This window comes from Octodon degus, unplaced genomic scaffold (assembly GCF_000260255.1).
Source record: "Octodon degus isolate 3935 unplaced genomic scaffold, OctDeg1.0 scaffold00084, whole genome shotgun sequence".
Lineage (NCBI taxonomy): Eukaryota > Metazoa > Chordata > Mammalia > Rodentia > Octodontidae > Octodon > Octodon degus.
This window is the reverse complement of record NW_004524660.1, coordinates 3,288,056-3,302,437: the sequence shown is the minus strand read 5'-3', so window position 1 is coordinate 3,302,437 and position 14,382 is coordinate 3,288,056. Positions and strand designations below refer to the sequence as shown.

Below are 14,382 nucleotides of genomic sequence, written 5' to 3'. Positions count from 1 at the left end.
GAGTTTGATCCCCCGTACAAAAAAAAAAAAAAAAAAAAACCTCTATTATATCAGAATTTAGACATGTTATCACCAAAAAATCGATTTACAAAAAAAAAAAAAAATCAAAATTATTAGAATATCAGAGTCTAACATAAAATAAAAGGTCAAATTAAAACACTGACTTCACTTCCTGGTCAGAAGCTATTTCATGCAAAATCATTTGTTTTAGAATAAAAAGCCATCGTACCTATCTTCAAATCTAACACACACTGTCATATTTTGGAGTGAACTCACCTCATAAACTGCAAGGTCTAAGCCTGCGTAAGGTATGATGCCCAGCAAGTTAGGAATATAACCTTTGAAAAAGGCTTGCACACCCCCTTGCTTCAGAAGTTTCTTGATACAATCAAAAACCCCAGAATATTCTCCAGCTTTAGCTACAATAAGTCTGGTCTTTATTACCTACATGTAAAAGAGCATAAGAAATATGCATAGATTAGATTCAACCAACTCATCCAGCAATCTAGTGGGGTCTATTATATTATAATATTTACAAATTTTTACTGGAATGAAAAGATAAAGCAACCATAAATATAATTATAATGAGAAGGGAAGGCCTGATAGTTCAGTGGACTAAAGCGCCTGCTTAGGCAGAGCGCAGTGGCCAGGGTTCAATCCCTGCGTGCCATGCCAGCCCCACCAGTGAGGCACACTGAAACGGCAATGGAGACGGGGCGTGGTGGCACGTGCCTGTAATCCCAGCACTTGAGAGACTGAAAACAGGAAAATCACTATGAGTCTGATCTATGTAATGAGACCCTGTAGACCCTGTCCTAAATACAGAAAAAAAATAATAGTAATAACTATAATGAAGGCTGGGCGTGTAGCTCACAGTAGAGTTCTTGCCTGACTTGCATGAGGTCCTACCTTCAAACTCTAGCACCATAAAGCATAACTATAACTTACTGACCAACAATTGATGGAGTACTAAATTTTTAAAAGTATTCCAACAATCAGTGTGTCCTTGATGGATACATCTGCTCAAACGTCTTTATCATACAAGGTCATGTGTGTACTGAAACAAATTAATTTAAGATAGTACTATTGCTACAAAATAAATATAGACAAAACACCAGTTCAAAAAAGTACATGGTCATGTGAAAGTGAAGAACCAATGTCAGAAAAGCACATATACATGCTCAAAATGTGCAACTGGGAACTATTCTAGTAAAGCCTGTAAACTGTATCTTGGTACGACTTGGACTTAATCTATGCTAATGACGTAGTAACTTCACAGAAACTATGAGGACAACAGTTGGACCCAGCGAGCTCTATCTGCTCCACATTCTCATGTCCAATGTAATTCTGATAGGAATCGCGCTCCTCATTGTCCTAATGTTTAGTAACTTAAGGGAACTCTTGCTTGCAGAACTGGCTGTCCCAAACAGCCATCGCAAACTCATCCTGATGAAGGAAACTGGGTGACAAGACGGGGCTGCCCTGCCTGTAGCAGGAAGCTTTCTGTTTTGTGGGCCTCTCAGAAGCAGGTAGTTCAGATAACTGCAGCATTACAAATCCCCTACCCTCTCCGAGGCAGTGCCCTTTTCCCCAACCTTAATCATTATGCTTGTTTCACTAGCATGTTTTTCCTCTTCTTTCTAAATTAAGATCTTAAAAACTGTCTTCTCGTCACTAAAAAGAAACAAAACAGTACATTTTCCTTTTTTTTTTTTTTTTTTTTTTTTTTGGTCTGACACAGGGTCTCGCTATGCAGTTCAGGCTGGCCATAAGCTCACTTTGTAGCCCAGACTAGTCTCAAACTCGCCACAACCCGCCTGCTGGGATTACAGGCACACACCACCACAAAGGCTCCCATATGCCTTTCTTTACTATTCTTATTTGGGTCATTCTTTGCCACTGCAGTTTCTATTGGTACATATCTGCAGTACGTGATGTCTGCATTCTTCTTGTATACAAGGCATCTTAATTCCTTTTTCTCAGCTGCTTGCCCTTCTCTCTCTTCCTCTCCATCTCTTGATCTCACTCAGAGCTGCAAAAGGTCTAGCTTCCTATTGCCTATTACCTATCTTTTATTTACCTTTTATTTATAGTTTGAGCTTCTACAGATACAACACAAACCCTTGAAATCTGAGGGCTCTAACACATTTGCAACTGCCCACTGAAAATCCTAACTTGGTGGTCTCGCCAACAGCTAAAAGTGAACTCATGCCACCCTGAATGCACCACCACTAAGCCTAGCTCCCTTCCTCTCTACTGCACCTCTATTAAGGCTCTGACTCTCAGGCGCATTACCCAGATAAGACTTCATTCTCTTCTTTGCCCTTTGCTTTTCATATCTGAAGTTGTTCATTCTCACCATAGCTCTAAAAGGAGTTGATCTGCCCTAGTTACTATCATATTTCAAGCTCTTATTATCTCTTCTCTGACTGGTACCTGTCTTCCCATCTCTCTAGTATCCTCTCTTTAAAAAAAACTATCAAGGTCATATTGCGGGGCTCGGGATGTAGCTCAATGGTGGAGCTCTTGCCTTGCGTGCACAAGGCCCCCAGCACCACAAAAGCAAAGCAAAACAAAACAGATGACACTGTAGACTCCAAAGTCTTTAATGCTGCTTCTTTTTTTTCACATCACTTAAAATTAGCATCAAGAGCCTTTCTGATCAGGCCCCAGCCCTTCTCCTGTGCAACTATACAGCCCAGAACCAAACGCCTACTTCGTTAAAGCCTCCATTTCTTTGCTCCAGCCCCACAATCTCCTGCATGTCCCAAATTCTAAGCCAAGTTCACATACCTTATTCATATCTTTCTCATTTTTTGTCCCAGGAATTGAACTCAGGATCTTGTGCTTGCCAAGCAGGCACCGTGCCACTGAGCTGTAACCCTGGCTACCCATATCCTTCATGAAATCCCTACCCCGAAATACTTTCTCATGTTTGAGTGTTCACATATTGATATGCACTATGTACTGATCTGTCTTCTAGTACTGATTTTTCTAGTTTGGATCATCATTATTTTAGGTCATTAGCAAAAACTACTTTATCAATTTAATTATCTCCCTTTCTAGACCATCAGTTAAATGATTAAAATCGCAGTCTGACCCTTCTCTGGATCCTGTACAGAACCCAGCAGAGCACCTTAAATTCAATGGATACACAATCTGATTTGCCTATTTAATGAGTAATGATTCTATCAAGCAATCCAGCAAACCATTTCTTCCTGATATATCTGCAGTACAACCTCTGTGGTAGACAGAAAAATATACACTGAGACTGACATTTGATATAAACTGCAAATCCTATAGCAATAAAGCTATTTCTTTTATAAAATACTAATCTGTGATTCACTTGCGAGAAGTTGTAATTTGCACTAAAAGCATGCCTTCAAAAGTTAAAATTTTATAATAATACATACCTCCATGGGGTAAATACATGTTTGGGCAGTTGCACCAGCTAAGGAACCAGCTATAAATCTTTCAAGAATTCCTATACGGGTACCATCAAAACTAAGCCACTTCTTATACTGCATAAATGAAAGTATTGAACAGAAATATTAGTGACATGTAACATATGCTATTTCCAATTTTATAGTAATTAATAGTATAATATGTAATAGCATAATTATGCTAAAATGCATTCCAGATACCTGACATAAACACAGCCTAGCACAATACCTCATTTTAATTTCTAAATAAGTAGAGCAGTGTGCAAACCCTCCACTCAGCACCATTTTCCTTATTTTCCTGATGAATACATTAACAGCAGTATTAAATTACTTAAGTATATTTATGATTCTGTTATTTCATGAGGAACAACAATGACACAAAGGGAAAAATCTCTTTTTAGCATCATGGAAAACACATAATATTGCTTGGTTACGGGTTGTCAGGAGGAGTACAGTAGTAAGAGAGGCTCTTCTGTCACAAGGAACAGCTCCCTTGTGTTAGCTCAAGAAACAGCTGAGTTAACTAACTTAGCCATGGCAACACACGCCACAAAAGAAAATCTAAATCTAGCCTAAAAGAGCCTTTCACAAGAACTAGTGCAAGCCAAATTGCAGGGGCCACTGAACCTAGAAAGTCATGTGGGATCTAGGATAGCTCTAGTAAACAGATTCTCTTGTAACCTCCTAGGCAGAAGCACTCATCTCTAATTTACCTTTTTAGTGGTCTGTCAGCCCTGGGCCTCAGCTACCCTCTCTGATCTCACTCTCTGGCTCTCAAGTCAGTAATTCTCCATCAGAAAGTGTAAGTGGTCCAATTAGCATGGCAGAGACTGCTCTGTGTTCCCAGCGGTCTGCATTTTTTCTTTATTTTAGTAACAGCAACAGATTACAATTAGTAACTGCTAGAGGTCACATTCCCTTTTCTTCCTTTTAGGTAGTTTGTCTAAGTGACTAGTTCTGGCCGATGAGTGAGAGGAAGAGGAGGGTGCAAATGCTGAGAAATTACCTTAAGGATCCTTGTTTTGTACTCCTCTTTCCTCTACCTAGGAATAGCAAAAGCAAGTATATTCTTGAAAGCCATGCACTTTTCTATCTGGTAATCTAAGCAAGTAATCTGAAGACAACATCACACAATAGAACAAGCACTGTTGAATTCCTATCATTTTGTTTAGTGGAATTCTACATTGTTTCTTTTTTCTTTTTTTACTACTTTTTATTCTCTTTAGAAAATAATAAAGCCATGCACCGAAGATGGCAGGGTTACAGTGAGCCCTGAAGCACTCGCCTTCCTCTTATTTAAGCTATTGTATTTTGGAATCACTTTGTTATAAAAGCTTAAAGTGAACCTAACAAACACAGAAATTGATTCCTAAATGTGGAATGTGCTGTGGTTTAGTTAAGTGTCCCCAAAGAGCCTTCTTCTGAAGGCTTGGCCCCCAGGCTGGCATCATTGAGAGATGCTGTGGCCCCTTAATAGGTGGGGGGTCTAGTGGGAGGTCACTGGATAACTGAGAAATTACCCAGTTAACTAAGAAATTCATTTCTCAGAAGAGCAATGTGACACTGCTGCCCCTTCTTTCATTAGTTTTTGCATCCAGGGCCACAGGGTGAGCAATTTGCTCTGACACATGCTCCCACCACAATGAAAAGCCTCATCAGAGGCTCAAAGCAACATCCTCAATCCCTAATTTTGGACGGGCACCTCAAGGACAATGGGCCAAAATAAACCTTTTCTCTTAGAAAGTTAATTGTCTCAGGTTATTTTGCCATAGTAACAGAAAGCTGACTAATCCTGAAAATTGGTACTGAGAAGAAGGACCATTGTGGTGACTGCACCTGACAAGGCAAGAGTCTTTTATGTTGGATTACAGAAGGAACCTGAAAGACTCTGCACAAGCACTCTTGATAAGAACAGACTAGGGCTGGGGAGATGGCTCAGTAGAATAAGTGCTTCCCTGGCAAGCACAAGGGCCTTAGTTCAATCCCCGATTCCGACCCACCCCCCCAAAAAAAAAGATAAATCAGACCTGCTATAAGCAAAGCCCGAGTGATTCTGGTGAGAGCTCAAGAGCTCTCTGAACACATGGACAAGAAAGGTTATGCTAATGCTGCTCTACATGCAAATGAGGACTCTGCTGAGAACTGAACTTAAGGGCATCCTTGGTAACTGTGAAAGAATAATCTCCCTTCATTTGTTCTGTGCCTTGGGACTCTGCAAGGTCAGGCACAAGGTGATGGACTAGTATATTTCGTGGGGGAAAACAGTACATAATTTAGGTATGTACTGCGCTGTCCTTTGGGACAGCGCAGCCCCAATGCCCTGCCTAGACACCAGCCTCTTGAGTTTAGACTTCACGGCCTCCAGAGTGCTGAGACATAAGTCTCTTTTCTTTATAGTTTTTTAAAGCAGCAAAAAAGACTGAAACCATCACTGCAGCCAATGAGGAAAAAGTGAACACTTTCCCTCTAGGATCCAGTCTAAAACAAGGAAGCCTAATCCTGCCATGTCTGGTCAAGGAGTAGAGAAAGTCCTAACAAGAGCAATCAGACAGGAACTATAAATAAAAAGTCATCACCAAAGGGAAAAATAAAATTGTTTTCAGGAGATATAAACATAAATGTAAAACAAACAAACAAACAAAAAAACTTCTAAAGATTCAACCAAAAAAAAAAAACCTGAATTAATAAATTCAGAGAGTTGTGCTAGGTACGGTAGCACATGCCTGTAAGCCCAGGACTCTACAGACTAAGGAGGAGGATCACCGCAAGTTCAAGGCTAGCTTGAACTACATAGCAAGACCCCGTGTAAAAACAGAAGGAGGAGGAGAAATTTTTACAGGGTAGGAAAAAACAAAAACATTACTCATTTTTCTATATTTAAAAGAAAAAACAATCTGGAAAGGAAATAAAAATAATTTTATTCAAAATAACAAAAAGAGGGCTGGCCACATAGCTCAGTAGATTAAAGCACATGCAGACAGGTTCAATCTCAGAGTTAGCCATGCTGGGCCCGCCCCCAGGACACCATGAGACAGCAACTGAGACTGGGCGTGGTGACCCGCGCCTGTAATCCCAGCTCCTGGGAAGCTGTAAACAGGTGGATCACTGTGAGTCCCATCTAGTAGTGAGGCCCTGAACACCCTGTAGACCCTTCCCTAAAATACACAAAAAGAAAGAGAGAGAGAGAGAGAGAGAGAGAGAGAGAGACAGACAGACTTAGGCATAAACTAAATAGACAAAACTCTTACATACAGAAAATGATGAAGCACTGATGGACATTAAAGAAAACACAGATTAAACAGAAAAATATCCTATGTTCATGGACTGTAAGAATAAAAATTGTTCAAAGGTCTCTGCCACCCAAAATTACCTACAGATACAATGTAATCCCTATTAAATTCTGATATCGTTGTTCTCAGAGCTATAGGTCCAACCCAATTAAACTGAATGAATTGAAGGGAGGAACACTATCTCTGGAAGCTAAAGCCAAGAACATATCACTGAAAAACAGAACCTAAAAAGAGATTCACATGTCAAAATCAAACTGTTCACTTTATTTTTTTAAGATTAGCAAAGTTTTAGTAAAGGTACAAAAAGAAACAGGCTCTGCAGAGGGAGTATGGGCCAAGTCGAAGTAGGAAAAGAAGTATACCCTATGCATGAGGGCGGACAGCATGGAGGAGAGAACACAGTGGCAAAAACTCACTGTGGACAGCCCTTTGTGTATCACCCAGTCCACAGGCCATGGTCAAAAAAGAACCTTGCCAGCACACCTCGTAATCAACATTCCAGAAGTTCAACAAAAGTAGAGAATGCTAAAAGCAACTCGAGAAAAATAAAACAGCAAGTAACACACAAAGGTAGGTCTGCCAGAAAAATGCGGATTTCTCAGCACAAACCTTAACAGCCAAGAGAGCTTGGAGTAAAGTTTTTCAAGCCCTAAAATGAAACAGCTGTCAAGCCAGACTTCTATATCCTGCAAAGTTACCCTTTAAAATTGACAACCCAGGCACGGTGGTACACAGCTACAGTAACAGCACTTGGGAGGCTAAGGCAAGAGGATCACCATTTTAGGTCAGGCAGAGGAAGTAAAAAGGCTTGAAACGTGATAGGCACATGCGTCAATCCCCCATAATGAGTGTATTTACCATGTATTACAAACATACACCAATGCAAAGTTTGAGAAGAAAAAAATTCAAAGATAAGCTTTGATGGGGATCCAGAGAAAGAGAAACCCTGCACACTGCTTACGGGAATATAAATTGATATATCCATGTGGAAAACACTATCCATATCCAAATATCCATATGGAAAGTTCTTCCAAAAAACCAAAGATGATCCAGCAATCCCACTTCTAAGTATACAGCCTAAAGAAAATAAAATAAGTACCTCACGTGACCTGCGGTCCCATGTTTATTTCATCATTTGTTTACGATAGCTAAGATACGAAAGCCATGAAAATGATAAGTAGTTAAAGAAATGTAGTATATGTATAACACAATTATGTGGTGCACAAAATATTATTCAGTCTTTAAAAAGTAAATACTGTCATTTTCAACAATAGAGATGAAGCTGGAAGACATCATGCTATGCAAAAGCAGCCAAGTGACAGTAAGCTATTTCCTGAGTAACATTCAATACTGTCCTGGCACTATTCTTGGACTAATGCATGGCCCCTCTCCTGAAGAAGATATACTATTCCTGGTAAATACAGTTTAAAACAGATTTTGTTAAGAAAAGACAAGAATTATACAGCAGACTCCTATCAATGTGCTAATATCCACTATCTTCTTCTTCCTAAGAAATACTTCGTAGTTTTAGATACTAATTCCCAACTAAAAGTATCTTCTTAAGTTTCTTTTCAACTAAATGTGTTCATGTGTCTAAATTATGGCTAACAGCATGTAAGCATGGGGTTACATGTCACCTTCAGGAACTGTTCTGCATGAGAAGGGTGTGTCCTCCTCTGGTTCCTTCCCTAGTTGTTACCTAGAACATGGATGCAGTTGCTGGAATATCCTCTCAGACTAATGGTGACAAGGACAGTTCACGAGGGCAGACAGGGAGCTGGAAGTGACTGAATTTTTTGTATCCTGGAGGTATTTCTGTATCAGCCCAGAACTGCCTCTCCTGACTTCTATTTGTGTTAAACCAATAAACTTATACCTTAAGTTATCATTTGAGGGGTTTACTGTCCCATATATCTGAATCTAATTCTAATTTATGTGAGACATATAATTAATATCCTAGGGTAGAAAGAGGTGTCAAAGGAAGTTACTTCTCAAGAAAGAGAAAGATTTAGATTCTTGAAAGAATGGAGATTAGATAGATAGATAGATAGATAGATAGATAGATAGATAGATAATGAGATTTTTTTTTTTTTCAGAACTGGGGATTGAACTCAGGCTCTTGTGCTTACCAGGGAAGCACTTATTCCACTGAGCCATCTCCCCAGCCAATAGAATTTTTTTTAAAAAATAACTCAGTGAGAGAAAATATCAACCAAGTCAAGGCAGGAAAAGGTAAAAGAAAACTCTTGCCTCACATGGTGGCACACATCTGTAATCCTCAAGTGGCTGAGGCAGGATGATCACTGCAAGTTCAAGTCCAAGCTGGACCACATAGTTGAGTTTAAAGCTAGCCTGAACTACATATGAGACCCTTCTCAAAAAAAAAAAAAAAAAAAAAAAAAAAGGAGGTGGAGGAGGAGGAGATTCTCTTAAAGAAAAAGTATATGGCCCAATAGTAGGAGTCCTGGACATGTTACATAGGGATAAATTGTGGGTGAGTTTAAATGCTGGGTGAGTCATTCGGTTTTGTGGTGCTGTAACAAAATACCTTTAAAAATCTAGGTAAAAGGAGGCAAGATTCATTTTGGCTCATGGTCTCAGGAATTCCAGTCCATAATCTGCTGGCTCTGTCATTCCTGGGCCCAGTGTGAGACGAACACAGTGACAGAGCAAAGCTCTCCCCTCACTGAAGCCAGAAAGCAGAGAAGACAACTACAGAGGAAGGAGTTGGGGACCACTCACGGTTCCAAGGACCACACCCCTACTCACTAGGTTTCACCTCCTCAGTTTCCATCACCTCCCAATAATGCAATGAATTATGAATCCATCAGTAGATTTATCCATTGATGAAGTCAGAGTTCTTGTGACCCAGAGAAAAGTCGATCAGCTGGTAACTGCCTTTAACATACGGCCTTTGGGAGACTTTTTTTAAAGTGAAACTGAGAATTAAACCTATGCCCTTTGAACTGGGATACACTCCCAGGCCTTTTGTGTTTCTTTATTTTGAGATCTCACTGAGTTGCTAAGTTGTTCAGGCTGGGCTAGAACTCACGGTCCCCATCTCAGCCTCCCACAATCCTGTGATTACAAGTGTATACCACCTGAGGGGACATTTTAGATCCAAAGGGAACACTGGGATAAAGATTTTTACATAGAACCCAAGAAAGAAAATACATCATCTTTAGGAAACTATTACAATTCATTTTACCTCACCCCATACAACATTCCCTCCTCTGCTATGGCTTAAGGAAAAAAAGTGGCACTCTCGAGAATATTCTATGCAACATAACAACCATTGTTGAATTCCTATCATTTTGTTTAGTGAAATTCTGCATCATTTCTAATTTTTCTTTTTTTACTATTTTTGTATTCTCTTTTTAAAAATGAAAAAAAAGAAGAAGTCTATGGAAGAATAAAGGTTAACTAAGAAAAAAGGCAGGGCTTCTAAGCAGGAGAAAAAAGGTTAAAACAAATAGGGGCAGGAAAACTTCTGCTTCTCACATCTTACACTCCTGCCTTCTCCTTCAGCCCATGAGGTGACACATACTTGGGAAGGCCGTGAGGAACCAGAGCAGGGTTCAAGGAGAAGAGCATGAAAGCGAGCCACCCTCCATCTCTAGGCAAGTTCTGCACTAACTGGGAAAAACTATGACCTTAGCTGCTTATTTGTGACTCACTGCCATCTACCAGGGTTGCAGGCAAAAAGCAATTCCAAGTTTAAGTCCTAATCAGTACCCAACAGCACACTACCTTGCACATCCTCTATGTTGCTGTGCATCACCAGATAGTGAGGATGGCACGCGGACGACTCAGGACAGTGACAGCGAGCCCTCTGGAGCATCCAGTGATACCAACAGCCCTTAGGGCCCCTGTGTTATAGGTTCACCACCACCGATTTAGATCAGGCCGTTTATTCCCATCTGTGCCTGATCTCACAAATAACACCGTATAAATTCCCAGTAATAACCAAGAGTACACAAGTTGCTCTGTTCCTTTTATCCTTTTACAACATACTATCTTTGCACCTAAATTGATAATTCAATTTATATGAACCATCCTCAACATCTACTTTTGATAAAGTTCAAGGTCCAGAAGGGCAGAGAAACAGTATCTATTGTGCTCATTCATGCAACCCCAAACTACAGCATAGGACCTAGCTCATGGTGGGCACACAATAAGTATCTGAGTCCATGAAACTGCCAAAAGCCAGAACCTGTTGGAAATAAGATTTTATAGATCAGCATGCTGCCTTGCGGTCACTTTGTGTTCCTGAGTACCCACCTCACTGCTCTCCAACCCTCCTAGGAGACTATTTCACACCTCTTCTCTTTCCTCAGGCCGCCAACATGTCCTTGCTTCCCATATCACTGATGATACTGAAACCCCAGGAAGGACGCTTGAACAGACCACTTAAAACTGTGACACCTGCAACACTTCGCAGATGAAGCAAACGGAGGAACAAGCCCTTCCCCGCACTCTCACTCATTCCTCTCTCCTGTTGCTAAATCTCCACTCACCATTCAAGGACAGTCCCTGGCCACCATCCTCTCTCTCTTCTCTCTCTTCTCCCTCTTCTCCCTCCCTCTCTCTTCTCTCTCCCTCTCTCCCCCCTCTCCCTCTCTTGCTGGCTTGCTGTCAACTGTGCTGGCCCACAGGATCATTCACCTAAGCATTCAAACCCTGCTTCCTCACTGCTAGAAAACACACTCTTGCTCCCAACTCTCTCTAGTTGCCACTTCTCTTCCCAGTAAATCTCCTTGAAAGAGCGCTCCATCTAGCCTCTAGCCTCCATTCTTCCTGAAGATACTGTTTACCATCTGACACAGCCTGTATTTTATTTGATTGTTGCCTCTTCCCACATGTATTCTAAGATAAATTCTACAAGACGAGGCTGTTGTTAGATTGCTAGTTGCTGCAATATCTCTGTCACCTACAGGAGAGTCTGGAACACACTGGGGAATCAAGAAACACTCGCTGATGAAAGTGATACTTGTTGAATGAAGAAGCAAATCCTCATTTAACTAAGGAAAAAATGTAAGTTTTAAAGATGTACATTAGAAATAAATCCAATATCCTTAATGTTTTATATTTTCTTAAAATTTTGAGCTACAGTAGCCATATAAACAAGGCCCTACAATAGAAGCACTGTAATGCCATATGCTCAAAAAATGTTTAAAGAAGTGATTTACTACAAGATTTACAGTGAAGAAAAATATAGCCTGAGCAGCATAAAGAACACCTTTGGATTCTTCTGTGACACAAGTAGCTTATAACTGAAAACAGAAACAGCTGATCTTAAAGTAAATTATTTAAGGAAAAGGAAGATTCTAAATCAGATTAAAAATTTTTAAATTTATTGTTGTACTAGTCACTTTCCTATCACAGGGCAAAACATCCTGACACCTGCAACCTAAAGGTTTATTTTTGGCTCGCGACTTGAGCAGAGTTGGTCCGGGGTCAGCTGGCACCAGAGCAGATGGCATGGCAGAAGAAGGCTGCTTACCAAATGGAGAAAAGGAAACAAGGAGGGAGAGAGGGACGGGGAGAGGGACGGGGAGAGCAGAGAGCTGGAGACAAGAACACACTCTCCCACCCATCCAACCAGGCCTCACCTTCAGACATGAGATTCGGGGCACAATTTAGATCTAAACCATACGAATGGTTTACTTCTCACCAGTTCAGTATTTCACTGAAAGATTAATCTTCTAGTCATTAAATAAACTTATTTATTTCATTAAATAAACTGAAATCTCTATAAAACTGTTCAAAGACAAAACCAATTATAAAATGTTTTACAACAGTTTTCTGCACTGTGATGAGCAGAAGCTCTCTTACGTACAATAGCAATGTGAAGACATAATCAAATGAAAATAAAGTCACTAGTATTTACACTGACAATCATTATTTGTGTACATTCTAGCTTTCTCTTTCATAAACATCTAAATATTTCAAACATCTAAGTTTAAAATGTGATATTAATTTAAAATTCCACAGCTAACAGCATTTTACCTGTTCATAGGCCCCAACCTTAAGTGCTGTTTCCGGTGCAATTTTAAAGACATTTATACCATTGCCTTGCCAAAGAGAAAGCACTCCTCCTTCTTTTATCAACTGTTCAAACACACTAATCAATCTCATTTTCCTTGTCTTTAAACTGTGAACCTAGAAATGAAATAGCAAGCTTATTTTCTCCATTTATTTTGCAACACTATGACATCAGTATTGCTATTCCTAATGAAATAATTGTACATACTTATGTATAAATCCAGAACTCCCAAGACTGATTTAACTTCCCTTTAGAAACATGAAGTTGATCTATTAATTTTTTCTTGTCCCCAAATGCATATTTTTATTATGGGAGACCCCCATATCTATGGCTTGGGGTCTACTGTAATAGACCAAACTATTCCTCCAAAGTGGGGTCCAGCTGGTGCTAGGTCCCTGGGGTGGGGGCTCTGACAAGGCTACGTCTTGCTGTCCCTCTTCTGTGTCCTGCGTCCCATCCACCTACAGTGATCACTCCGCTCCACTGTGCTCTTTTGCCTGATTTTTCTCTCTGAACCAGGCAGCCACGCACTGAACCCTCAAAAACCATGAGCAAAATAAACCTCTCCTCCTCTAAACTGAATGTCAAGTATTTTTCTCAGCAATGGGAAAGCTGACCAATGTAGGTATCACAGGTATTATGGGACTGAATTGTATCCCTCAAAATTCATATATTGAAGTCCTGAATTCTACTTCCCCACAATATGATCTATTTGGACACAGGGTCTTTATACACATAATCAAGTTTTAGGAAGGCTATTAGAGACTCTAATTTAACATAACTGGCCATCCACAAGGCAAGGAGGGAGACCTGGAGTGGACTTTCCCTGTGGCCCTCAGAAGAAACCAAACCCGCTGACATGTTGATTCCACAATTGTGATAACACATTCCTGTTGATTAAGCCAGTTTGTGGTACTATGTTATAGAATCACTAACCAAGAAATAGATGAAGATTCCATACCATTTTGATGTCTTCTTTTTGCTTTTTGGTGGTTTTCCTTATTTCTAATACATTATTTTATGATAAGAAATGTTATTTTTTAAGAAGTTAGAGTTAAAACATTAGTAAAGTACCCCCTGTCCATAATATAAAAATAATGAGAAAACAAGGCAAAATGGGCACTCTTTGTAAGAACAAATCTGGAAAATATTTTAGCTACCTATCTGTGAATCTGCACATGTATACAAAATAGCTTTCAAAAATGATATCATTAAACTTCTAGAAATTTTTCTAAACAAATACTTCCAAATATAAAAAAGAGTTTATAAATGATAATCTGTTCATCACATAATTATAATAATAGATTTAAGAGGGATATTTACAAGTTTAAAAATTTCACAATGATAAATAATATATGACATATACACTTGAAATATTACATAGTATGAAAAGCTAAAGAATAGTGACGCATCGGCCAGGGTTTGATCCCCAGCATGCCATGCTGGCCCCACCCCCGACACATGCTGAGACGGCGACAGAGACTGGGCATGGTGGCACATGCCTGTAATCCCAGCTCTTTGGGAGGCTGAACACAGGAGAATCACTACAAGTCCAATCTACATAGTGAGACCCTGTAAACCCTTACTAAAAATACAAAAAAAA

The 14,382-nt window shown here is 39.8% G+C and overlaps 1 protein-coding gene across 1 annotated transcript in view; it reads right to left on the bottom strand.

Moving 5' to 3' along the window:
- The window catches only part of LOC101579976 (calcium-binding mitochondrial carrier protein SCaMC-1), a 73,535-nt gene that overhangs the window by 9,973 nt on the left and 49,180 nt on the right, over positions 1-14,382 (bottom strand). Inside the window, exons 6-8 of the mRNA XM_004636951.2 lie at positions 12,743-12,895; positions 3,414-3,521; positions 277-444 (exon numbers count right to left, since the gene is read on the bottom strand). Of these exons, the coding sequence (XP_004637008.2) occupies positions 277-444; positions 3,414-3,521; positions 12,743-12,895 (429 nt within the window). The remainder of the gene's footprint in view (positions 1-276; positions 445-3,413; positions 3,522-12,742; positions 12,896-14,382) is intronic.